Genomic DNA, 27436 nt, shown 5'->3' with positions numbered 1-27436 from the left:
TTGCATGTTTTTCACCTTTATTTCTATAGTACAGTAATGATAACAACAAAAAGGGTTACACATATACATCAATGCCTTTAACATAAACAAAACAATGAACATCATATTAGTATTCCTCTCTCTCTTTCTCTCGTAAACTCAGATAAATATTAAATATATTCAATGTATACAGATGAAAATATAAATCTATTTTCTAGCATACGTCCCAAAGTTTCTGTCACATAAATCATGAAATTTTATTTTTAAGTTTACTGTCTTTTATAACAAGATGTATCAAAATGAAGAAGAAATCATCCAGAAATAGAACATCTGTACATCAATCGTAATATTCATGTGACTCCCCTAGTTTCCAACATAATATTACTGTTAGAATTACTTTTAGGTAGGTACATATTAATGTGACACCTATGGTAACTTAAAACAATATTGATCAGTGTTTTCTAAATGCATACTTCTCCATGTCCACATAATAGTGACAATGAATGGCAGGATAAATACCAGATCTAGGAATTCAAACATCAGTTGTTGTTTTTTTATTAGAACGTTATTTACTTTTACAAGGTCCTTGAGAGAAATCTGCAATCAAAACCATCATAATTTACACTACAGCAAAATTTTAACTCGGGCACAATGATCACCTAACTAGAACCACTGGACCTTCCTTATTCAGCTGGATGTATAGTTAATTTTTTTAAGAATTAAGATACCACAGCGGAACATAGAAAAAAATGAGTGTTTCATAATCTTTATTGAATCATTCCAGCAGACGAAAAACTACATATATGTTGATTAACATGTGCCACTTTCTACTTCAGATAACTAGTAATGTACAAGAACTGTGTGCAGTTTTTTTCCACAATCATAGTTTGTGCAACAATATATTGTTATACAGTGTATAGATTACGATTCCATATACATGTATATATTACAAAAAAAAAACAAAATCTTTGCTAAGCAATTTCTTTAAACTTTATCCAGACAAAATAATCAGTTTTCACTTACATGTATATTCATATATTTAAATTTTGCAAACTTATACGTATTAACCCCTTCCTCGAACTAATCAGTACTGGTTTCATATAAAAACCTTGTCATGACACAAGTAGTATTTAAACCCTTGATTCCTAGATTGAGAGGCAAACACCTTAACCACTAAGTTATCACTACCAACTGACTTAAGATTATAATGTTTGAACACACTGAAGTTTTCTGTCTTAAATTACTTTGAATAGTACATTTCTTTAAAAAAGAGCAATGGCATTTCTATTTTGCTTTTTGAAATTTACTGACAAATGGAGTCTGTCCAAAATTACTAAATTCACACTGATCAAAAGAAGTTTTGAAAAAAAAAAAATCCCTTTTGCAAAATGAATCTACCTGCAAATTTTAGTTAACCAATATCTGGAAGGAATTCAAAATCAAACAATCACATTTTAGTGTACATAGACCAATGAACAATAAAATATTGAAATAACCCTCCTATGTACATTTTAAATAGTTATGTCTACTTATGTTTATATACACACCAAAACAGTTCATATCACAGTATTTCTTATATAAAGAATCTCCTATGCTTTACAGTAAATATAGCAGCAAAAAAACCCTCTCCTGACAATAATTGATAAGCACAATAAAATTTAATATCGCATTTTCAACACTTAAGACCAATAGCTGGGATATTTGGACCTATGCCTCCAGTACAGTCCGGTCAGCATGTACACACATATGCCCTATATGTTCAGATTGCACAGAGTCGACTGCTGGTTTGTATTATTTTGAAATACTTCAAAATTTAAAGCTTGACAGTTCTATTGTACAAAATCAGCAGAATTAAACATGGGTAATAAACATAGCATGACAGTCTATGATTTTCATATTATGAAAAAAGAATATCTGTGTTTTATCCAAATGCATTCCAAAAATGAGCAACATGCCTATACAATGTAATAATCTTTATTACACATGTAGACCTTTGTTTTACTCATTTTTTTACTCTTTTACAGCTAAATTTGCATAATGTGCTCGACCTTCTTTTGATATGGAACTGGCTGTTGTAATACCAGGGTGTAATTAAGCAACCATTAACAAAGTTGTGAAGTGTGACTGCAAGGATTGATATGTATAGGCTGGCCCATGTTTACTGTTAGCATAAGTAACTCATTCCTGCTGCTAACATCAACAAAGTTAATATATATCAATAAATAAGACAGCCTATGATATCACTGCATCCAATACCAACAATATTACAAACTGAAAAATATTTTAAAATCAATGCAAATAAAATGAGGCTGAATTAAGCTGACAAAATTGTTAAAGTACCGTACAATCTGGTTAGTGTCAGTGATGAAATTTGTTGACATTTACAGAAAATTTCCTAACACATTAGCTAAGCTGTTAGTATTTAAATTGTGAATGCATCATTGTATGATAGACTGATAACAGATCTTGACATTTTACAATAATAAAGCTCAAATTGATATAAAGTTATCCTCATTGAAATGCTCTAATGTATTTAAATGCTGTAAAATCTTAACACACAACATTATAATAAATTAAATAACTGTATTTATTAACAACCCATAACCTGTTGAAACAAAGAATGTTTAGCCTTTGTCACCAGTATAGAGCCAGGCTAGCCAAAGTATAGTCAGGCCAGCCTAGATACATTCCTATCAGGCTCTTTACTGTTGGCATTCTCCACTTTTCTATTTTGATTGAGAACTTTTTTTTAAAATGGACTTTTGCATATATAAAGGTAGACAAATCGGTTGCACAAATTAAGCCGGTTAAGGACCAACTAAGAACTTGCATACATTTTGTATCCCACAAGAATGAATAATTCAAATAAAAATTCTGATCTATTTAGAAAATGAATGACTCCAAGTCACTGGTCCCATAAAGATAATTATGGTCTCTCTATCATATGGTATGGTTTGTTGATCATGATTGTAAAATTTATACCTTAACATGTCCCTCAAATATACTTGTCAATATTTGATAATAAACTATACACAACCATTGTCCCAGCACAATAAGCAATTTCTTTTTATAAAAAACAAAAATACCCCCAATAAAGTCTATACACTTCAGGAATACACAACTAAGTTTAAGCTTGCACTTGTAGCATTTCTTTCAGTTCCTTATACAGTTCACCATAAAAAACTACTTAAAAAAAACATACATTCAGCATATTAGAATATGCAATAACCAAGAAAAAAAAAACACAAGCCAAATGATTAATATTTACATCAACATTAAGGATTCAATTCTATAACAAGAACAAGTAATTATTTTCAATAAATTCACTTGATAACAAAGGACTAAGTTTGTGAGGACTCTTGTTCTATTTGTTTAAGAATTTCGTTTTCGATATCGGGGTCATCGATATCGTCTCCGTCATTAACCATTTCGTATTCCTGAAGCTCGCGTTGTAATTCTTCTTCCCATTCTGGTACGTCTGGTTTTTCAAATTTCATATCTGAAAATAGACAGTTGTAAACATTACTGTTAATGCTAAATTTGTTATTACTTCACTTTCATTAACTTTAAAATCTAAAAAGTTAGTTATACATGTAGTTTAAATATATTGTTACAGACTAAAAACAGATTAGTACCAAAGTTTATGTTCCTCTTTAAGAGGGATTGCACATTGCGAACTGAATCATTGTTGCACAAGACTAATGAATCAACCATTTTCATAAAAAGGATCATAGCGGGTGTACATGCATAAGGTGATAACAGCTTTCTGCAACTACAAAATTGTTTTCTAAAGAAATAAGCAAATTCCAACAAACAACATAAGCTAAAATTATTTGTTTTTCCTTTGGTCTGCTGAGGGCAACTTATTCTACCCTTGTGACCAGTGCAAACCAAGATCAGCTGTCACATTTTTGCAATTCAATCATTGTCTGCACTGTTTGCTATTAAGGCGATATATATTTTGAAATTTTCCCTAAAAATGATGAATGAGTTTGTCCATATTGAATGCTGGACAAGTCCATTTATGATAAATGTATAAATGTGGGTATGGTTTAAAAACAAAACTTATTCTGCAATACACTTTCTACAATCTTACAAAATCACAACATTTCTAATTTTGATTACCAATTTCTAGTAACATTTGTAAAGTGCAATTCATACTTTGTTAAGTGCAAAGAAACCCTGTATCAGTATATACTTAGAGGGAAAAAAAGACAGCCCTAGAATGATGCTCAGTATTTTAGTTTATTAAATCAGACTTGCATATTACCTGTTTTCAACAGATTATTTTTTATCATAAAACATAATTATGCTTTAAATAATGTATTTATATTGTTACACAAAAAATCAAGTCTTCCTATAACTTTTTTTTCTAAGTGCCATTTATGGTTTTTTCTAAGTACCATTTATGGTTTTTTCTAGGTGCCATTTATGGAAAGTAATTACATATGTTCATTTTTTTGTAAACAGGGAAAACAGCAGCTGCTGTAATGAGAAAACAAAACTGTTGTATTCCTTGACAGTGAAATATTTAAAATCAATCTTTCTTGCAAATCAACCCCTAACTTGCTGGAACCAAAAATTTATAAGCTGTTACCACCAGTATAGAACCAGGCTAGACTTCACAGATGTACAGTCTGACCAGGCCCTATACTGTTTGTTGACTAATATACCTAAAATTGGTCATGGAACAGTCCTAGATTGAAAGGTGGACCAGTTTATATAAGAAATACAGTAGAACTACTTTTTTGCTCGCCCATATGGTCTTTTTCCTGTGGCGAGGGTAAACAAACGCATACACACACGCACAACTTTTATAGGTCTGAACTTATATGATGAAGTGACAAGTTATTACTTAAAATCTTTATTAAATTCTGTACAATGAAACAAAAAAGTAAACAATAAAAATAAACATGTATCTCTAAGGTAAACAATACCTGTACAAGAATTATGACCTACTTATATAATAATGATGTCAAATTTTTAATGAAGAACCAAAGTGGTCTATAAGTAATACATTGAATTACTATTTTACAGTCTAACAAGTTCTATTAACTTTCAAAATTAAAATGGAAAACCCCCATGTAAGAATTTTTTGTATTTCTTAACAATTAAAAGGTTATTTCTGTATAGGGAATGGTTAAGGCTAAGCTAAATTAAATACATTTGACAACATTTTACTTATATGAGTAACTGTAGTTTTCACAAAAATCAACACAAGCCTGGAGGTGTCCTGCTTTAGACATAATATATATAAGATCTTACAGGAGTTGGTTTAATTACAAGCACGAGAAGGAAGCTAGGATGGCATGCAAGACAACAGAAAGACAGTGTACATAAGGAAGAACAACCCACGGTTAAAGAAATACTTTATTAATTCCTCTTGAAGCAATTATATTTATGTAAGGGATTTAAAATCAAATGGACATGATTGCTTTACTGTAAAATACTAAATAAAGCTAAAAATGCATTATGTACTTTTAAATATTAAAAATTGCACCTTAATAGCACAATAAATTAATTCTTGGTCCGTTTTGTAGATATAACAGAACCACTATTTAGGCATTACTTTTAAAGCATGAAAATGTTATTTTAAATATTTTCTATCATTAATTTAACAAAATCAGTCAATGACTCATCATTGCCTAATCAATATGTTTTAAGACAGCTTCACTATTGGTAAAATACAAAATCAAATTGCTTTAGAAAACACCTACATATAAATATACAAATTTTTATTATATGTTATATTTGACTGACTTACATCTGTACAATTTGTTGTTTTCAAGGGAACTAACTCCTGTAACAATTGAATGTTAACATAGTTATCGCCCTTAGCCTCCTTTCTCAGATAAAGATCTTATTTATAGAAATAATTAAACCATACATCTTGAATGGTATAAAAAGTTATGTTTTGAACAAATTATTAGATAGCCAAATAAGAAATTTGAAAAATAATTAATCTGTTAAGATCTTTATCTAAAAATTTTGCATCGCTGCAAGTATTTCTGAAAGATTTCTACCCAATAATACACTAAATACTAGCCCCAATAATAGCCATGTTAATCAATCAAAGCCTAACATGTTATTGGAATATATAAGTAAAGATGATGTGCCCTCTGTGGTCCTACCTAAGAATTTTGTTGCTCATCTTGTTTTTGTTCCTGGTGCAAAGCTAAATATTCATCAATAAGAGCTTGTTCCCAATCATCATCTTCATCATTTCCTGCACAGACAGACATATCATCAACCATTTATGTAATTGTATGCTAATTTTAGAAATCCAGTATCTATGAAATGCTGTATTCATTTCTGTGGTCAGTCTATTTCTTTATTTTTTCCCAAATATTCTAAAATTATTACTTTTTTTTCGATCTACATTGAGCCTTAATGAGGGCTATGGACATTCAAGACTTGCCAATGCCACAAGTTTAAACCTAGATCAGCTTGTTCATCTGTGTAATTTGAGCATGATCTATAAAGTTGACTGCTTAATATTCATTATTCAATTATTTGGATATCAGAATCCCTCATATTAATACTGGACTGTTTCCAATTCAAAGTCCAGTATATAAAATAAGTTTTTACTGTATAAGAAAATCTCCAGGCGTCATTCTGTACATTTCATTTTATGCAACGTAGAACCACCAATCTTCTTTAACTAAGAATGGTTTTTTTTTTTTTTTTTTTTTTTTTTGACAAGGTTAAAAATTCATCTTGCCAAAATAATAATTCTAGTCACGATTTCCCATGCATGTTGATAATAATCATGGACATGTTATATGATGATCTGTTTAAGAGTTGTTCAAAATCTTTACAATAATATGATCACTTTGCTTGTTAAAGGTTCAGAGATGTTCCAGAAAGTGTGGACAAACAGATGGCACACAATCAACACTCTGACATAAAAAGCTAATAAGATACATTTTGTGCAGAGTAAGATTTCCAAATTCTTTAAAGCTGCATACATCTATATAGTGTGTAAACATTTTACGAAAGAATCAATCATGGAAACAATTATACAAAGAGATTAAGAAATGTATATTCACACATGATGTGACCCTTTGCAAAACAAACAAAATTTATCATTTTAATCAAACGTGCTTCAACTGAGTAAACCCATGCCACCAGCAGCACAGACCACAATAAGTCAACTCATCTGTCTGCACATTTCACTTTTCAGTAAAAACATAATTTAAAATTTTCCCTTAAAATGATGAATGGTTTTATTCACATTGAAAGATAGAGAAGTCCATTTCAGATATTTAGTTGGGTAAGGATTATACATTTGACTGTCTTTACAATTTTGAACACTTTCTGCATTTTCTTCTTTAAAGAAAGAGCATTCATTTAAGATATTTAGTTGGGTAAGGATTATACATTTGACTGTCTTTACAATTTTGAACACTTTCTGCATTTTCTTCTTTAAAGAAAGAGCATTCATTTAAGATATTTAGTTGGGTAAGGATTATACATTTGACTGTCTTTACAATTTTTGAACACTTTCTGCATTTTCTTCTTTAAAGAAAGAGCATTCATTTAAGATATTTAGTTGGGTAAGGATTATACATTTGACTGTCTTTACAATTTTGAACACTTTCTGCATTTTCTTCTTTAAAGAAAGAGCATTCATTTAAGATATTTAGTTGGGTAAGGATTATACATTTGACTGTCTTTACAATTTTGAACACTTTCTGCATTTTCTTCTTTAAAGAAAGAGCATTCATTTAAGATATTTAGTTGGGTAAGGATTATACATTTGACTGTCTTTACAATTTTGAACACTTTCTGCATTCATCTTTAAAACAAGATTGCATTTGAGAAAAATGCTATGCCACCGCATGGTTCAAATTTCATAGCTGTACATCAAAGGACAAGAAAGTAGGTCATATCATCAAAATCTAGGTCAAAGTTAAATTTTACAACTAAAACTGTGCACATGGTCAAAATGTCATTGCTGTACATCAAAGGACAAGAAAGTAGGTCACTGTCCCCTTGGGCAAGGCATACTTTTGACGCAAGGGTTTAATAACAATCTTGATACAGGTCCACCACTCAACATTTCACGTCAAATATCTAAGCTATAGCTTTCTCCCATTCAGAAAACATTTGTTTTATTTTCTGTTTTTACTACGTGTACATAATGAGAATCACTGCCCCCGGGCAGGGCCAATTTTTGACATTTGAACAACTTTGGTAGAGGACCTATATATGATATTATATATCAAACATCAAAGATCTATGCCTTGAACCTTCAGACAATTTTTTTCACTATATGTACATTATGAAAATCAATGACCCCCGGGGCGGAACCAATTTTGACCCCAGGGCTATAATTTGAACAATCTTGCTAGAGGTTCACTACACAATGTTTCATGCAAAATATCTTAACTCTATCCTTTGTAAATTTAGAGAAGATGATTTTTTAAGTTTTAACTATATACATATGAGATAAACCTCTGGCTCCCAGGGGCGGGGCTAATTTTGACACAAGAGGCATAATTTGAACAACTTTGGTAGAGTACCTATAGATGATATTATTTAACAAATATTAAAGCTCTAAGCCTTGTACCTTCAGACAATAAGATTTTTTTTATTTTTTACTATATGTATATATTGAAATCAATGACCCCCAGGGCGGGGGCAATTTTGACCCCAGGGCTATAATTTGAACAATCTTGCTAGAGTTTTACAACACAATGTTTTTATGCAAAATATCTAACCTCTAGCATTTGTCAATTGCTAGAATAATTTTTTTAAAGTTTTTACTATATACATATAAGGAAAACCAATGACCCCTGGGGCGGGCCGATTTTGACCCCAGGGCTATAATTTGAACAATCTGGGTAGAGGTCTACCAGACAATGCCTTATGCAAAATATCTAAGCTCTAGGCCTTTTGGGTCTTTACAAGAAGGTGTTTTAAGTTTTTACTATATGTACATATAGCGAAAATCAATGACCCCGGGGCGGGCCGATTTTGACCCAAGGGCTATGGCAAAATTTGAACAACTTTGGTAGAGTACCTTTAGATGATATTATTTAACAAATATTAAAGCTCTAAGCCTTGTACCTTCAGACAATAAGATTTTTTTTTTTTTACTGTATGTATATATTGAAATCAATGACCCCCAGGGCGGGGGCAATTTTGACCCCAGGGCTATAATTTGAACAATCTTGCTAGAGTTTTACAACACAATGTTTCATGCAAAATATCTAACTTCTAGCGTTTGTCAATTGCTAGAAGAATTTTTTTTAAGTTTTTACTATATACATATAAGGAAAACCAATGACCCCTGGGGCAGGCCGGTTTTGACCCCAGGGCTATAATTTGAACAATCTGGGTAAAGGTCTACCAGACAATGCCTTATGCAAAATATCTAAGCTCTAGGCCTTTTGGGTCTTTACAAGAAGGTGTTTTAAGTTTCAGGGTTCCCACTCTTAGATATTTTGAAAATTTAAGGACTTTTCCAGGACTTATCAAGGACCTTTTTTGATTTTTTAAGGACTTTTTAGAAGATTGAATTTCAAGCTATTCGATTTTTTTGTCTTATGAATATTTTCATGGTAATGTTTAAAACAACATTTAATAACAATATAATACATGTAGTTCATGACATAAATCTAACTCTATCTAAGAAATACATTCAGTGTCTATAAGTAATGAAATTTACTTTGTGACAGCAACTGTTGCAGGTTGTCTGCAATTTTCATGTAATTTTGGTGTTTTTAATGCTTCCAAGGGATCACTTTTTTACAAGATATTCATAGTACTTAATAAGTAACCTCACATTTGACCTCAGTCCACTTAGGTGCATAGAATGGCAAAAGCATGTCACACTGAAGGGTATATGAAAACTGCCTGCAGGTGTTTCTACATTAAAAATTTCACAACTTTCATGTTTAAATGTTGTACTCTGCTTAAGCCAGTGCTACGGGTTCTACAAAATATGGCAGCAGCACAAAATACCCAAACACACACAATTATAGCAATATTCATTTTGATTTGTATACAATATAGATTTTAATGAGAAAATGAATCGATATTTTCAAAATAATGTGACTTAGCCAACTATTACTTTCATTCATTCCATTGAAATTGGCAGTTCAGATGTTGTAAGAAAAAAAGTGACATTTGCTTTTCTAACTGTTAGGTTCATTAATGAATAGACAAATGTACTTGCAAGATATGAGATTTGTTGTCTACATTTAAATTTGAAGGGTATAATTTTGTTGTAATTTCATACAAGTTCATTCGTATTATTTTTTTTATTTAATAGTTTTCATGGAGTATACTGTATTTGGGTATATTTTGGTTCAAAAATGAAATTTTGGGTATGTTTGATTACATCTTAGTGAAAGTGTATATTGTATTCATGATTAAAACAGCACTTTTTTTAGTATAACACATTCATTTTTAGTATATTGTGGCTAATATTTTGGTATTTCTTGCTACCTAAATATGGTGTGGCCAACTGGCTGTGCTCTGCCTTGACAATAGTTCATGTATGTAATACTATTGTTTATTTTATATTGATTTACCTTTGGCTTTTAGCATGGTTGTGAGCAATAAGGTTAAACAAATTGCCCAAGGAAACAACCAGACCTGTGAGCTTTCATGTTTCTTAGCACGGGCCAATCAAGCAAACTTGTGGTCGATTTGTGACTGTCTAATAACATTTTCCAAACAAAACCGCCATAGTAACCAGAAAATAAATGTTAAATCTCATAAATGTCAAACTTGGCCTCCCAAAACACTTGTAAATCGAAAAATCATCAACATTCAAGATGCAGAAGTCAATATACTGTGCTAAGACCGCCATTTTGGTTGTTTGATTTACCTCCCCTTTACCAGACTAATTCCCGTACCTTCCCGGACTTTTTTATGTATCAACACTAATTCCCGGACTTTTCAAGGCCGGGAGCTCCTGTTTTCAAATTCACGGACATTTCCCGTTTTCCCGGACAGCGTGGGAACCCTGAAGTTTTTACTATATGTACATATAGCGAAAATCAATGACCCCGGGGCGGGGCCGATTTTGACCCAAGGGCTATAATTTGAACAATCGTGGTAAGGGTCTACCAGATGATGCCTTATGCAAAATATCTAAGCTCTAAGCCTTTTGGGTTTTTACAAGAAGGTATTTCAAGTTTTTACTATATTACATAGTGAAAATCAATGACCCCCGGGGCGGGGCCAATTTTGACCCCAGGGCTATAATTTGAACAATCTTGTTAGAGGTCTATCAGACAATGCCTTATGCAAAATATCTAAGCTCTAGGCCTTTTGGGTCTTTACAAGAAGATTTTTTAAATTTATTCTTATAATTCCTTTTGGTTGCCATGGCAACCAGATTTCTGCATGGACTGAAATTCTTTGAACAACTTTGGAAGCCCTTCACCCAAGGAACAATCCTGCCAAGTTTGGTTGAAATTGGACTAGTGGTTTTTCACATTAAGATTTTTTAAGTTCACTATATAATCTATATAACACACACACACAGGTGAATCGCTATATGCCACCACATCGCAGATGCTGCGGTGGCATAAAAAAGAGCATTTTCTGCTGACATGATGCTGAAATTAGTACAAAACATTTCACACACTAGACAGAATGAGATAATATTAAAAAAAATGTTAAATAAAAACAAAGTGCGAGTGGGAATAATTCAATTTTCTATAAACAGTCATAGATTTAAATGCTAAGATAATGATTAATTGTGGCATCTATGATATATGTCAATATTGATTTATCTGTCTTTTTATTTTGGATTGACTATTGCAAATTTCTTGGTGCACAAGGAATTTCAACTGGGAAAAGGTAGATCAGGCTACATGCAATACTTGTTTTTCCCTCTAGCATTTTATGTATGGAACATTGTACATTAATCCAAATTTAATCATAATTTTTTCATCAAAAGTAAAATATGACATTTGATCAAACATGCTATCAAATACTGCCCACATTTTAAGTGTCCCATCATTTCAATCAAATTGTACCCTTACTTGCTCTTGTTACAGTTCATGACCAAACAAATTGTTAAATACAAATTTAAACTTTAATCTGACTGCTCCATTTTCAAAGAAGGGAAAATCATTACACAAATTCAACAGGCTATGGGTTGATGCGGTACGACTTGCATGCAAAACCATAGCCCAGTGTTACATTCATGCCCTGAGAGAAGATCATAGCCCTGCTGTTTCTATGTACATTGTTGTTCAGCTAAAGTAAATATTTCAAAACCATGCAAGATAGTTTAACCATGCTAATAATATAGCAGTAACACATATTTCACAGGTGACAATGTGAACCTTAAATACTAAATTTACTATAGAAACAAATATTGCACAACTATAATACATGCATCACATTGGGGCAGTAACAAGTTAACTGCTATTAAATAATATAAGGAGTTAACCCAGGGTTCCAGATAATTTTTTAGGGCAATGAGTATTTACTCATTGATTTTTTTGTGAATGAGTAAAACATGAAATCTGAAATTTGGCAAGAGTATTTTTACAACTTAAAATGTATGTAAAAGAGTAAAACATTTATTATGCTTCCATGCTTATTGCATTATCATACTTGTTATACAAGATATGTCAGTCATTTCTTTTGCTTTTTGGACTCCCTTGTTTTATAATCTTGCATTTCCAAACGTCATACGTTTTATCTGAACCTGAGGGATGTTTCTGTTGCTTATATGTCGCAGCGCTAATTATTTCATTAATGATAACCTTCACAATTACTTTTGGGTCGCTTTTTTTCGGCTGAAAATACGAGTCTTTTGACAGTGACATTGTACCTGATGTTTATGAAATTGCGTTAATTCCACCACCTTACTATACATACGATAACAACCGATGATAGTCGGAACTTCAGGAAGTTTACCATTACACGTTGCAAAGCGTTCATACGAAGTTAATTCCACCACCATACTATACATACGATAACAACCGATGATGGTCGGAACTACAGGAAGTTACCGGTAGACGCTTGCAAAGCGTTCAGACGAAATTAAAAATCAGATAATCACCAAATTTACTTTGCGAAAGAAATGTTGCTCAATGCATAACCTGAACTTTGTGTGCCTTTTCATACGCTTAAATTTTGTTTTGAATGCGTAAACGTGTTATTTCCATGCGTAATTTACGCGTATACACATCTTATCTGGAGCCCTGTTAACCCATTACTGTAGTAAAGAGATGATATATAAACACATGGCTAACTTACAGGGCCACAATTACACTTTAACATGTACATATGTCACGGACAATAAAAAATAAATGTCTTTATCACAGCATGCTTATCCTTAATCATACTTTTGTGTGAAAAGTCATCTTTTAAACATTTGCAAAAATACCCAATATAAAGTATCTAAAATTCTAAACCACATCAAACTTACTTAAACATCTTAAATGGAGTGGTCCATCTTTTAACCTGAAGTAAACTATTCATCATTTCTAGGGAATATTTCAAACTATGTACTGAATGCATCGGTGTGCCAGCTGATCTTGGTTTGTACTGGTCACATGGGTAGAATCTGTTCATCCATGCAGGCTAAATGGTTAACATGACACAAGATCATAGCTTTACTTTATCCGATCAGTCAGTGTTGCTGTTACAATATTCACACCATAGTGTTCAGCTTTGTGGTAAATTTAATATGCTTAACCCTTCACATTCTGTATAGCCAAAATTGGTTAACCTCTGCCACCAGTTGGTAGCTCATTTTTTCCTGTATTGAAATCCCTTAAATTTTAAAATAGCTGTACAGAGTTCAAGCGTGCAAAACCTTTATAAAAAATCAGCTACACATTAATTTGCAGCTTAAATTTAAATGATAATATTAATCTCTAAACCCATACCAAAGAATTCAAAAAATGGAATAAAAAACAGGTGTAATTGTCAAAAAGGGGAACTACCCGATCATGAAATTTTTAGAAAACAACCATAGTTAACAGACAAGTTAAGAGAAAGTTGAGCGATATCAAGAATGGTATCAAGCTGAATGATTCAAGTGTTGTTTTTTATCATTTTGTGTAACTTGCCTTGGTACTCTTACCATAGGAGAAATCATGAGTAATTTGGAAACCAAAGACAATAGCTCTGAAAACGTTACAACGTTTCAGGGTCACTGTGACCTTGACCTTCAGCTTATCAACATTCTGTCCTCGTATGAGGTTTCTCAAGTGCAAACTGACTGATACAGATACACAAATCATTACACTATTCTATATGGATCATAAAATAAGTTCAAACAACATTCAACATTCCTTGTCTTTTAGACTACATAACATGTGACCTTTGACCTTCATTTACTGACCTTCATCTTTTTTAAGGTCATCCTCCATACCAAGCATTTGCATTTCTTTCTTCAAATCCTCGTCACTGATATTTCCATCATCCTGGAATGTATCGCTAACAAACTCGTTCTCCTGTGGACTGCTGGCTTCGTTAACTTCCTCGTCTTGTTTCTTGATAGGTTTTGGGGAAGATTTACCTACATTAATTCAAATGTTTTATAGTTGAAATTAATGCAATTAAAATTATGTTAATTAACCAATGCTTTAAATGTCTCAAATAAAAATAATACTGTATAAGTGTCGAGTGAATATTTCTGTGTGACAAAAATTTAGCGAATTTAAAATTCCAGACATTTCGCTGAGGAAATATTAGCGAATCATGCAAGGGTAGAAGTAAATGACAGGTTGGTTGATATTTACTTTAGAAGAAATTTAAGAGATTTTTGTCATTCCGCAAAATTCGAAAATATTTCTGTGTCACTAACTCAACCACTTACAAGTATTACTATAAAGCTATATTTATTTGGTCAATTAAGTCATAAAATAAGATTGAAAGATAAAATCCACAATATTTTACAATGCACTATATGCTAATAATTTAAACAAAAAAATGTCACAACATTGAATTTGTACAGAAGTACAATGCATGTGTGGTACAAAATATATAATGCAATTAAGCAACAGATATTTAAACTGGCCCAATTTAGCTGTAATATAAGCAATGAGCATAATCATCAATATTGATGCATTACTTTAGTAAAATGACTGACAGCATTGCTTTAGTAAAATATCACCCGATGCAGTCATTATCAAAGTATCATGTCTAATCACAAAATAATGTTTGTTTGGCTTAAATGCAGATTTTAACACATTTTGGGCCATATCTCAGCAGTCAGTCCATCTTACACGCTTTCCTGGATAACTAACCAATTTCCCAACAAGTACCAACTACTATTCCTACATGAGATCTGAATCAGCAATGAGAAACAAATGACCATTAGACTCATTCTTTAACATCAATGCTGACCAGACCTACAACTATCACCTTACATTATTTATACTTACCACTGCTAGACAGGGATTCCCGAGATCCATGAGATTTACCATCTGTAAATAGATAAACAAAATAAATTATACTTGCTCATTACTAACCATCGACCAGCTGAATTTGTCTAATTCATTTGCCACGCTGTGAATTTGGAACAGCCTAGTCAAAGTTTAATTTAATGAGATTTCAAAATCAAAATACAAAACTTGTGCTACAAACAGTACAGAGCTTGGTTAGACGGCACAGATTTTGCAGGTTTGCCTGGCACTATACTGGTGGCAAAGGTTAATCAGCAGGTCAAGGGTTAATAATTTTTTTTCATGGATATCAAAACGAAAGTGTAAATTACTCAGCCAATAGCATGGAGCCTGGTCAGACTGCATGGAGGTGGCTTTGGCCTGGCTCTATACTGGTATAAGCTAATCACCTACAATTGCAGCAAGTTATTGACCAGAGAATGTCATAGGCAAGTATACACACCTGAATGTTGAGCCAGAGTTGTGAGTTGGGTAGACTGTTTTATTAAAGAAACTCTGTAAAAATAATTCCTCCAAAACATCTCTTCCTTGATTCTGAAATGGAAACCAATAATGTTGCAACAAACTGAAACAAAACACAAGGGGTTATCCATTGAGATACAAAAAACTTTTCATGGTTGTCAGAAGATGTAGATTTGCTAACAACTCTGTTACAAAATAGTCTGCAACTTATTTTTAAAATCTAACTTATCATGTTAATCTATTCAAATTTAGTTTGCAACTTATTTTAAAGATCTAACTTATGTTATTCTATTCATTTGTGTATCTATATATTCTATAAAGTTGACAAATTCCATTCAAGGTACAAATATACTTCAAAATATTGTTTGCACAATGATATATATTTAACTCCCAAAGCTGTGTACCAGATACCTGTCTAAGTATATTTTAAACCAAAGAAGCTTTCTCAGTTTTCCTTCACCAAAAGAAAGCTGGAAACCAAACTAGAACTATCACTAAATGTGATTGATACCCCTGCAAGACTGCTTTGGAAATGAGGAAGTAACTAGTAACAGAATATCTTGCAAAAGAATTGAAATAGAGTTATGGTTGTGGGCAATTAAAGATAGTTGTGGTTCTTGTATGCTGCATTTCCTTTCAATGAGGTTGACCTTTGATGAAGTTTTATTGAATTACTCTGTAATAAGTCCAGAAAGAGTTACGCTTCTTGAGCACTGCACTTCCTCTCATTGGGCTTGACCATTGTATGAAGTTGCATTGAATTCTAAACATTAGTTTTTAAGTTATGCATCTGACAAGAAAAAGGAACAAAGGGCAATAACTCTACAAATACTGAAGATAGAGTTATGGTTATTGTACACTGCACTTCCTCTCATTGCCCTTGACCATTGTATGAAGTTGTATTGAATTCCAACTACTAGTTTTCAGTTATGCTCTGGACAAGAAAAAAGCAATGGAAAAGGAACAAAGGGCAATAACTCTATAATTACTCTGAACAGAGTTATGGTTCTTGTGCACTGCACTTCCTCTTATAGTGCTTGACAATTGTATGAACTTATTTTGAATTCCAACCAGTACTTTTCCAGTTAGGCTCCCGACAAGGAAAAGTATCAAAGGGCAATAACTCTGTAATTTGTCAAAATGGTGTTATGGTTTTTGTGCACTGCACTTCCTCTTAATGAAGTTGTATTGAATTCCAACTAGTAGTTTTCAAGTTATGCTCCGGACAAGGAAAATTAACAAAGGGCAATAACTCTGTAATTAGTGAAGATGACGTTATGGTTCTTGTGCACTGCACAATGTGCACAATGTCCTCTCAATGTGCTTGATCATTGTATGAAGTTGTTTTGAATTCCACCCAAGGGCAATAACTCTGTAATTACTTTAGATATAGTTATGGTTCTTGTGCACTTCACTTCCTCTTATTGTGCTTGACTGTTTGATAAAGTTGTTTTGAATTCAAACCAATACTTTTCAAGTTATGCACCGGACAAGGAGAAGTAACAAAGGGCAATAACTCTGTAATAAGTGAAGATGGAGTTATGGTTCTTAAGCACTGCACTTCCACTCAATGTGCTTGACCATTGTATGAAGTTATAGTGAATTCCAACAATTAGTCTTCAAGTTATGGTCCAGACAAAAGAAAGCAATGGAAAAGTAGCAAAGGGGAATAACTCTATAGTTACTTTAGATAGTTATGGTTCTTGTGCACTGCACTTCCTCTTAATGTGCTTGACCATTGTATGAAGTTGTATTGAATTCCAACCACTAGTCTGCAAGTTATGCTCCGGACAACGAAAATGCAACGGACGGCTGGACCGACCAACCGACCAAGTCCTATATACACCCAAAACTTCGTTTCGGGGGTTATAAAAACTTAATTCATCAATATGGATTACTTACTGTTTAGGAACCAGCTCAAATCTCATTTTCTGTAAATTGGGATCTTCTTGAAGCGTAGCCATGGCAACAGGGAAAACTGAATCAAAGTCAAACTGGAACTGTATACCAGTTGGTGGATTTCTAAGAAAATTTCTCTTGTCCTGTAAATGTACAAACACACTCAAAAATTTAAATTACTATATTTATTTAATTCAATGTTTATATAGATCTGGTTGCTGATATACCAGTACCTATACAAAGTGAAGATGCAAAAAATACTGCCCTGAATAGACATAAAGAAAAACTGAAACACAATCTGTTGTAGTGTTGGATGATTGATGCATCTGCAAAGTTAAAAACAAATAAATTTGGTGAAATTTTACGCTCAAGTTTAAAGATCCTGTAACACAAATTTTTTATGGTTAAGTTTTATATCATAAATATGATGCTCAAATTAAGATTTATCAATTTTGTAAGTTCCAAAAGCATTATTTATTAAGATATAACCAAATTTCACATTTCATGTAAATAAAAGCAGGTAATAAAAACATTATTTTCTATAAAGTCTAAATCAAATTTTTCAATAAGAAATGAATGCATATATTTTAATGATTACATATAATATGTACAAATATTTGCAGTACATATTTTACATATTCTTTGATGTTTGAAAATTGTTCTATAAGCATAATTATATACATATACATAATTTCACTTAAGTGTGGTATACAACCTCAATTACAACATACAGGATCTTAAACACTGTTTATGATTTTTATAATCATTACTATCCAAATGAATTTTGATCATAACTATTATTATATGATTTTTTATTATAATCATTAATGTCACAATGAGCATAAGATAGTGGAATATATAATTGAGCCGTGTCACGACAAAACCAACATAATGGGTTTGCGACCAGCATGGATCCAGACCAGCCTGCACATCCGCGCAGTCTGATCAGGATCCATGCTGTTCGCTTACACACCCTATAACAAATAGAGAAACTGATAGCGAACAGCATGGATCCTGATCAGACTGCGCGGATGTGCAGGCTGGTCTGGATCCATGCTGGTCGCAAACCCACTATGTTGGTTTTGTCGTGACACGGCTCATATAAAGTAATGACATACAATGAAAGGGTATGAAGTCCATGTATAAAGCTGCTTTGTGCTATAAATAACCTGTTCAATTCAATTAAATAATTACATAATATTTTAATATTTGGTTTTAATTTGTTTAAATATTTTTTAATAAATGTATTTTTTATGAAATAACAGCATACATTACCAGTATGAAGTATGACCAGTTATGCTATTGAACTTAAAATAATTCATTGACAGTCTCTATATGAAGAATATCGAGTGAAATAATATGTGTTGTTTTCCTTATCTTCGAGTAAAATCGATATCTCTAATGCGAAAACAATACAAATTTAGCCATTTTTAAACCGCAACTTAGAGACAATTTAATGGTCGATTTTACAATTTGTTACACTAATGAAAAGCACATGATCTTAGCTTCGTCTCAGTTTATTTTTTAACACTTAGTTTGACACTGAAGGTATTTAAATTTACGGTTAAACCTACCACAAGTCAGACCTTTTTTACATACAATTTATACAGTGAGATACACAACTGGTTATCTTTACTCGCAATTCTACTGATAAGAATAGCCAGTCCTCTGCTACTTTGCTGTCAATCAATGTATTATGCTATTTAACTTAACAAAACTTAACCTTTTTTGCTACATTCAGTTTTTTTTCCAAAAGGTTTGAGTTATTTGACTGACCCACTCATCAAAATGATATTATTAGTTATTTTTTACAATTAACACTGGAAAAGAGCCACCATCATTTTTACCATCCACATTTTTTTTTTTGGTCAAAACATGTTTTCTAAAATAATAACTCATGATAACTCATACCCAACCACATTTGAAAATGAAACTGCCTATAAAAGGAACTCCACTAAGGTCCAAAAGCCTAAAAACAAAACTTTGAATTCCTTACAAAGATCTGCTGGGTCACTTAAAACTGAAAGATATGCAAAAGATATTTAAGAAATATAATCCGAATAAATTGAAAATTGTATATTTGTGCTATTTTTAGCCCGATTTGAGTTATAGGTGTTGAAACCTTATTTTTAATTTTGAGTCATTTTTTGCAATTCAAATAGTTATTCTGAAAAAAATTGAGAGAGCAAATTACCTACAATTTTGTATACAAGTTATTAGTCTAGACCTCCATCAAATGGAACATTTATCTTTAAAAAATAATTTCTAGTCAGGTCAAGTAAAAAATCTTCGGTGTTTATGGGATGTTACTATTAATATACTATAAAAAATTAGAGTTTATGGATATACAGATTGGCCGGACACCATGTTGTTGGCAAACTAGGTAAGGTATTATCTGGTAAATTCAAACAGTTTAAGAGCTAGGACACAAAAAAACAAGAGCTGTCGGTAGGACAGCATGCTCGACTATTCTAAGTGCTTGATAGTAAAAGAGCCTTGATATTGTTAAATTTTTTAAGTTCACAAAAGGGCTAATTTTTTTTTATAAATTCATGTTATAGGCCTTAGAGAGAGTCTAATTATACAGAATTGGCTTGACTATTCGGAAGGTAATGTCACACAGGGTTTTTTTTCTTGAGTATAATAATACTAATTACCTATGAATACATAAATTGACAGAAAGGTACAAAGGTTTGTTATTAAGATGTTTTTATCAAGTAAATCACTGCTTTATTATTATGAATGCATAAAAATTGTCCCAAAAAAAGGCACAAACCCTTCAGTAGTTATTTGAGATAACAGCTTACAAGCAAAACTTTACCATGAATTTCCTAAGTTGAAAAGGGGAGAAAAGATCAGCCTAAATGCAAGATAGAATTATGGATCTTTGTCAGTGACCTACAATTATGACCCTAAATGCATATTGAAGTTTTAAATAAATATTTTAAATAGTTATTGAGATATGTAAAACTTGCATGTAAACCTTAACCAAGAAACTAAGTAGAAAAGGGGATATGAATCAGCCTTAATGCAAGATAGAGTTATGGAACTTGGTCAGTGACATACAATTATGACCCTCCAATTATGACCCTAAGTGCATGTGTAAAGTTTCAAGTAAATATCTTTGAAGACCGTTAACCTTTAACCAAAATTTCTAAGTTCAAAGGGGCAAATAATTCTGCAAATATTGCAGACAGAGTTAGTGCAATTTTTGCAAAAACTGATGCACATTGTTACTATAAATAAGTATTTTAAATTTCAATTGAATATCTTTTAAGCAATAATTTGAGATATTGACTTTACAAAAAAAACTTTAACCAAAAATTTTTAAGTTCCAAAGGGGCATAATTCTGTCAATATTGTAGGCAGAGTTATCCAACTTGTCAATGTTGATGTACATTGTTACTATAAATAAGTATTTGTAAGTTTCAATTGAATATCTCAAGCAATAATTGAGATATTTGACTTTACAAAAAACTTTAACCAAAATTTCTAAGTTAAAAAGGGGCATTATTCTGTCAATATTGTAAGGCAGAGTTATCCACTTGTCAATCTGATGTACCTTGTTAACTATAAATAAGTATTGTAAGTTTCAATGAATATCTCAAGCAATAATTGAGATATTTGACTTTACAAAAAACTTTAAACCAAAAATTTCTAAGTTAAAAAAGGGGCATAATTCTGTCAATATTGTAGGCAGAGTTATCCAACTTGTCAATGTGATGTACATTGTTACTATAAATAAGTATTGTAAGTTTCAATTGAATATCTCAAGTAATAATTGAAATATTTGACTTTACAAAAAACTTTAACCAACGCAGACGCCGACGCGGACGCTGACGCCGACGCCGACGCCGGGGCGACTACAATAGCTCTCATATTCTTCGAATAGTCGAGCTAAAAACTGAGAATTGCTGCTGCTGTATTCTACATCAATGGAAGCATCAAACTAAAAGAAGCATAAAACAAAAAGCAAACTCTAATAAAAAAGAAACTCACTATTATCAATATATAAATAGTGCCAACCACATAATATTTTCTCGTTCCTATACATTACATAAGTCTATAAATCCAATATTATAATACTGCACATTTATAATGTTGATTTTCATTGGATAATCGTGATCTTTTTGTAATCTAATCTATATACACAGCTGGTGCAAGTTTATGACTTTATTACAAATCAAAGAAAGCAATTGCGCAGTATCATAAAAACAATATATAGACTTTTGATAGATTACATGGTCATGTATAAATGGTTGTTAGCAATATAAATCTTGTCTTTATGGCTTGGATAATATCTGCTTCCAGCCATTTATACTGAGTCATATATAACCTGTCAAAATTTTAGGATACCATATAATTATTAATTTTATCCCTCTATGAGTATGTTGCCCACATTTATACCTGTGACAATGCAAGTATTTGAGATTTCATTGTTTCTTCCTCAGAATAACCGATCCACGGGGGCACAGCAGCCTCCGATTTCTTAACTCTTTCCATCTTCTCAGACACAAAAATGTCTTGTTCATTGTTGAAGTCACCAATGATTGTCTGAATACAGAAATACATGCAGTTTAAAACTATTTGTAAAGTTTACCTCTTACCTGAGACAATGCAAGAATTTGAGATTTCATGGCATCTTCTTCGTTATACCCCACCCACGGGGGCACAGCTGCCTCTGATTTTTTGTCTCGCTCTTTTTTCTCTTCAACAAAACACAACTGCTCTTTGTTGAAGTCATGTAAAAATGTCTAAAATATAAATCAACAATTATAAATCAACAATTAAGTAATACTGGTAAGATGACCATCTTTTACATAAATTATCTGTTGAATAAAATATTCCCAGAGGGCATATTTAAATCACTTTTTTTTTTCAAAAGAAAAAAACTTTCACTTTTCTTTCTAAAGCAACTAATGTTTTTATTGTTTTATTATGCAAAGCAATAATTGCCAATAACCTTATCTAAATTGAATGCATGTATTTATATTCTTCACTGTTACTTGTATCACACAAGTCATTATGTTAATCAAGCAAGTCATGATTACAAGCAAAACTCTTTAAGACCTACATTTATTTGTATGAAATATTTATTGATATAAATTTCTTCTTTCAATATTATTTTTTGTCTCTATTAGAACTGAATGCTGTTACAGAGGCTATGGTCTAGTCAACATTTGTGCCAAGTTTCATCAGTATTGACGCATTTTTCATAGTTTCATAGCAGTTTGAACTTGTTACAGGAGGCTTTTCAATGAAAACGGCCATTTTTCGCAATATGCTCATGGGGTAAAAGGTTAATTATATGGTAATTACTGAACACCTTAGAAGTCTTATATGCAGATTATGAAAATCTAAAATAAAATATTTAAGAAAATTCTCCATCTTATTTGCCACTCATCCTGCAGGTGAGTTTCCGTAACAGAGAGAATGGATTTTCTCTCATTTTGAACATTGTGCCTTCTGCCATACATGTAGATTAAAACTCAAGAGATTTATTCAGATCATACTCCTTAAATTACCTACCCAGTCACAATATACATGTATATATATGAAAGAATATATATTAAGTTCTAGAAAAATTGGAAATTGATTTAATACAATAAAACATTGCATAGTTTTATTGCAATATATTGTTGTCAAAATTATACTTATTAGCTTAGCACCAGCTTTAATACAAGAATATGTTTGTATCAAGCCAATATTAAATGTACATGTATGTGAATTCATTTTTATGTATATTCTAAACCTTAATACCATTTTTAAACAGGGTAAAAAAACAAGGTTTTTTCTCACCATTCTGGGAAACATGGCCCAACCCCAAAATTAGGATTTTAGCATTGTTTTATACAAATTGGAAAAAATCACACAATATTACATATATCAAATAAAACAAACAAATCAAATATTTTGTTGATTCAATTCCTTTTTTTTATTAGTACTTTAAAACACTTCACTCATAAACACATTTAATTATTTGGATTTGCTGAGGAACTTTAATTGGAAATTTTCTCCTGAAATTGGGAAAATAACATGCTTTTGAGATTTGGAACATGACCCAATATCATTCATCAAAATGATGCAAAAAGAAGTGTTTAAAACTTTAATATATATCACATCAGACAGGAAAATTATCCAAACCAGCCTATTTTATACAAGTGGCATACATAATACGATCTTGAGCAAGCCATTACTGCCTCTAAGCATTTAAAGAGTGAATATCAAATTTGAAAATTCATTTTTTTTTTCAAGGTCTGAGTTATTTGTGAAATTTATGCACACTGGTACTTCATTCATTATTTCTAGTAACAGAATGTTTTACCTTTTCTTCCACTGACTTTGTTATCTCTTTTGCCTTCTCAGAAACTTTTTCAGTTGCATGAACACCAAAAGTATACAAATAGCCTGAAAAACAAAATAGACAAAATATTTCTTTTTATGTTCATAAAAACAACCTGCATTGATAAATTTCATCAGGTGTCACTAAAATAAGGTTTGTTTCCAAAAACTTTACTTAGAAACTAAGATTTTGCATTTGAACATTGACCTACAAATGATAACGTGACAACCAGTTTAAAAATAGCAAAAATATTGTTTTCAGTTAAAAATATGCAAGGAGTGTTAAGAATTTATTTGTTTGAGATTAAGTCCACAAAGTGACATTGTTTGAAAACTGGATAAATCTTTTAACTGTATGAAGTGAAAGGATATTTGTTGATCTTCTGGGTGAATGCTCCAGAAATGCTTAAATTTTTATTTCTCAAATCTCTTTAGTTTTGGTGTCCTGTTATTAATGTAGTTTTCAAAATAATCACTCATTTGCCAACGGCAAACAATTAAGTCAAATCAGTCCCAGATCTAACTAGCAATCGGCTTCAAAATAGTCAAATCTGCCTCAATACATTTTTAACAAGAGCTGTCGGAAGGACAGCACGCTCGACTATTCTAAGTGCTTGATAGTAAAAGAGCCTTGATAATGTTAAATTTTTTAAGTTCACAAAAGGGCTAATTTTTTTTTTATAAATTCATGTTATAGGCCTTAGAGAGAGTCTAATTATACAGTATTGGCTTGACTATTCGAAAGGTAATGTCACAAGGGTGTTTTATTGAATATAATAATACTAATTACCTATGAATACATAAATTTGACAGAAAAGGTACAAAGGCTTGTTATTAAGATGTTTTATCAAGAAATCACTGCTTTTTTATTATAATGAATGCATAAAATTGTCCCAAAAAAGGCACAAAGTGACAAACCCTTCAGTAGTTATTGAGATAACAGCTTACAAACAAAACTTTACCATGAATTTCTAAGTTGAAAAAGGGGAGAAAAATCAGCCTAAATGCAAGATAGAATTATTGATCTTTGTCAGTGACCTACAATTATAACCCTAAATGCATATGTGAAGTTTTAAATAAATATCTTTAATAGTTATTGAGATATGTAAAACTTGCATGTAAAAATTAACCAAGAGACTAAGTAGAAAAGGGGATATGAATCAGCCTTAATGCAAGATAGAGTTATGGAACTTGGTCAGTGACATACAATTATGACCCTCCAATTATGACCCTAAGTGCATGTGTAAAGTTTCAAGTAAATATCTTTGAATACCTTTAACCTTTAACCAAAATTACTAAGTTTCAAAGGGGCAAATAATTCTGCAAATATTGCAGGCAGAGTTATGCAATTTTGCACACTGATGTACATTGTTACAACAAAAAAGTATTTTAAATTTCAATTGAATATCTCAAGCAATAATTGAGATATTTGACTTTACAAAAAAACTTTAACAAAAATTTCTAAGTTCCAAAGGAGCATAATTCTGTCAATATTGTAGGCAGAGTTATCCCACTTGTCAATCTGATGTACCTTGTTACTTTAAATAAGTATTGTAAGTTTAAATTGAATATCTCAAGCAATAATTGAGATATTTGACTTTACAAAAAACTTTAACCAAAATTTCTAAGTTAAAAAGGGGCATAATTCTGTAAATATTGTAGGCAGAGTTATCCCACTTGTCAATCTGATGTACCTTGTTACTATAAATAAGTATTGTAAGTTTAAATTGAATATCTCAAGCAATAATTGAGATATTTGACTTTACAAAAAACTTTAACCAAAATTTCTAAGTTAAAAAGGGGCATAATTCTGTCAATATTGTAGGCAGAGTTATCCAACTTGTCTATCTGATGTACCTTGTTACTATAAATAAGTATTGTAAGTGTCAATTGAATATCTCAAGCAATAATTGAGATATTTGACTTTACAAAAAACTTTAACCAAAATTTCTAAGTTAAAAAGGGGCATAATTCTGTCAATATTGTAGGCAGAGTTATCAAACTTGTCAATCTGATGTACCTTGTTACTATAAATAAGTATTGTAAGTTTCAGTTGAATATCTCAAGTAATAATTGAGATATTTGACTTTACAAAAAACTTTAACCAACGCAGACGCCGACGCGGACGCTGACGCCGACGCCGGGGCGACTACAATAGCTCTCATATTCTTCGAAAAGTCGAGCTAAAAAGGCAAATCAGCCACAAAATTAGTCAAATTGGCCCCAAAATTAGTTAAATCGGCCTCAAATAAGTTAAATCGGCCTTAGAATTACTTCTGTGAAACATCCTATTTTGGATAAAAGAAGGTTATTAACTTAGAATTTGTGCCTTAATCAAAATTAGTCATTTTAAAATTCAAACAGCTTGATAATAGTGGTAATTGTTATTAATGTAATTATGCATGTGTGCTATTATTGTTGTTGAACGATTGTAGAACGAAAATACCTTTAATTACAATTAAATCTCTTCATATATCTGCGTGTAGAAACAAAATAATTTTGTGAGAAACAAACAATTATCATGTGACATGTCTTTAATCAATTCATGCATTGAATCTGGAGATTTTAACAAAATTTTTGTGTGTGATGCAATTTTTTTTATCAGGAAGGTACAGTTCAGCTTTATCATTTTGTCAGAGTCCACCGATCCCTGCGATTTCTTTAAATGGTGGATTGTCACTGCAACGTCCCTGCTATAGATGCAACTTTCCGCTCATCACCCGGTCAGGTGAAATTCACACGGGATTATTTGCAACCAATGAAGGATTTCAAAACAAAGTTTCATAGGACCTAAGGCTAAATCTAGATCATGATGTTATTAAAAATCTTTTGCAACTTACTTCCCCATTCCTTTGCTGTGCTTATTGCTTTAGCCGAAACTTCCTCTAATGTCTGTTTAGTTTCAGGTGAAATTAAGTCATTTTCTTTTTTACTTTCCGTATCACTTTCACTTTCTTGAGTATTCTGATTCTGAACCGTGTCAGTGGGTTTCACTTGATGCTCAACAACTTTCTCCTCTCCTTTTGCATTGACAGCTAATGTCTCTTCTTCCTCAGTATTGTCTACAACACCTAGCCACTTGGATACGTTCTTAAACATGGCTAGTGTTGTAAGAATCGTAACTTACTTTTGTGCCAAAATGTAAACAACAGTCGAAGGTGAATGACTAAACCGGAAGTTGATATTATTGCGTACTAGAAATTATTTTTTAACCTTGCGATTAATTGATTTATAACTGTTGTGTATTTTCCTTCGCCTTTGATAAATATGGATAAAACGTTATCAAAAAATGAATACTTGAAAATTAGAAAAGAAAAGATAAAAGAAAGCAAATAGACTGAGCTGAGAAATGACTTCCGGAT

The 27436-nt window shown here is 31.8% G+C and overlaps 1 protein-coding gene across 3 annotated transcripts; it reads right to left on the bottom strand.

Annotated features, from left to right (window-relative positions):
* LOC132729998 (synapse-associated protein 1-like) lies at positions 1 to 27436 on the bottom strand. 3 transcript variants are annotated; one of them, XM_060715838.1, is made up of 9 exons: positions 26915 to 27434; positions 24058 to 24140; positions 22340 to 22486; positions 17736 to 17875; positions 15814 to 15905; positions 15351 to 15392; positions 14306 to 14482; positions 6111 to 6205; positions 3288 to 3478 (listed from the first exon to the last, which is right to left on the bottom strand). In XM_060715838.1, exons 1-8 carry the CDS (start codon positions 27171 to 27173, stop codon positions 6111 to 6113), a joined length of 1035 nt encoding a protein of 344 aa, XP_060571821.1. In that variant the 5' UTR covers positions 27174 to 27434; the 3' UTR covers positions 3288 to 3478. The 3 variants fall into 3 exon arrangements, with proteins under 3 accessions (XP_060571820.1, XP_060571819.1, XP_060571821.1); XM_060715837.1 differs by lacking the exons at positions 6111 to 6205; positions 22340 to 22486 and adding an exon at positions 22140 to 22286 and having other exon boundaries at positions 1 to 3478; positions 26915 to 27436; XM_060715836.1 differs by lacking the exon at positions 6111 to 6205 and having other exon boundaries at positions 1 to 3478; positions 26915 to 27431.

Source organism: Ruditapes philippinarum, unplaced genomic scaffold (assembly GCF_026571515.1).
Source record: "Ruditapes philippinarum isolate M1 unplaced genomic scaffold, ASM2657151v2 ctg3147_1_1_1_1, whole genome shotgun sequence".
Taxonomy (NCBI): Eukaryota; Metazoa; Mollusca; class Bivalvia; order Venerida; family Veneridae; genus Ruditapes; species Ruditapes philippinarum.
The sequence above is the reverse complement of the archived record's forward strand: the minus strand, read 5'-3'. Positions and strand labels throughout refer to the sequence as shown.

What these genes read in the sequence shown, in the direction of transcription:
- LOC132729998 (XM_060715837.1), bottom strand. Translation starts at nt 27,173, where the DNA reads ATGTTTAAGAACGTATCCAAGTGGCTAGGTGTTGTAGACAATACTGAG. An exon ending in CACAGCAAAGGAATGGGGAA is followed by an intron (nt 24,141 to 26,914) that starts GTAAGTTGCAAA and finishes TTTGTTTTTCAG; the next exon opens with GCTATTTGTATACTTTTGGT. An exon ending in TGACCTTAAAAAAGATGAAG is followed by an intron (nt 3,479 to 14,305) that starts GTCAGTAAATGA and finishes GTCTATTTTCAG; the next exon opens with ATATGAAATTTGAAAAACCA.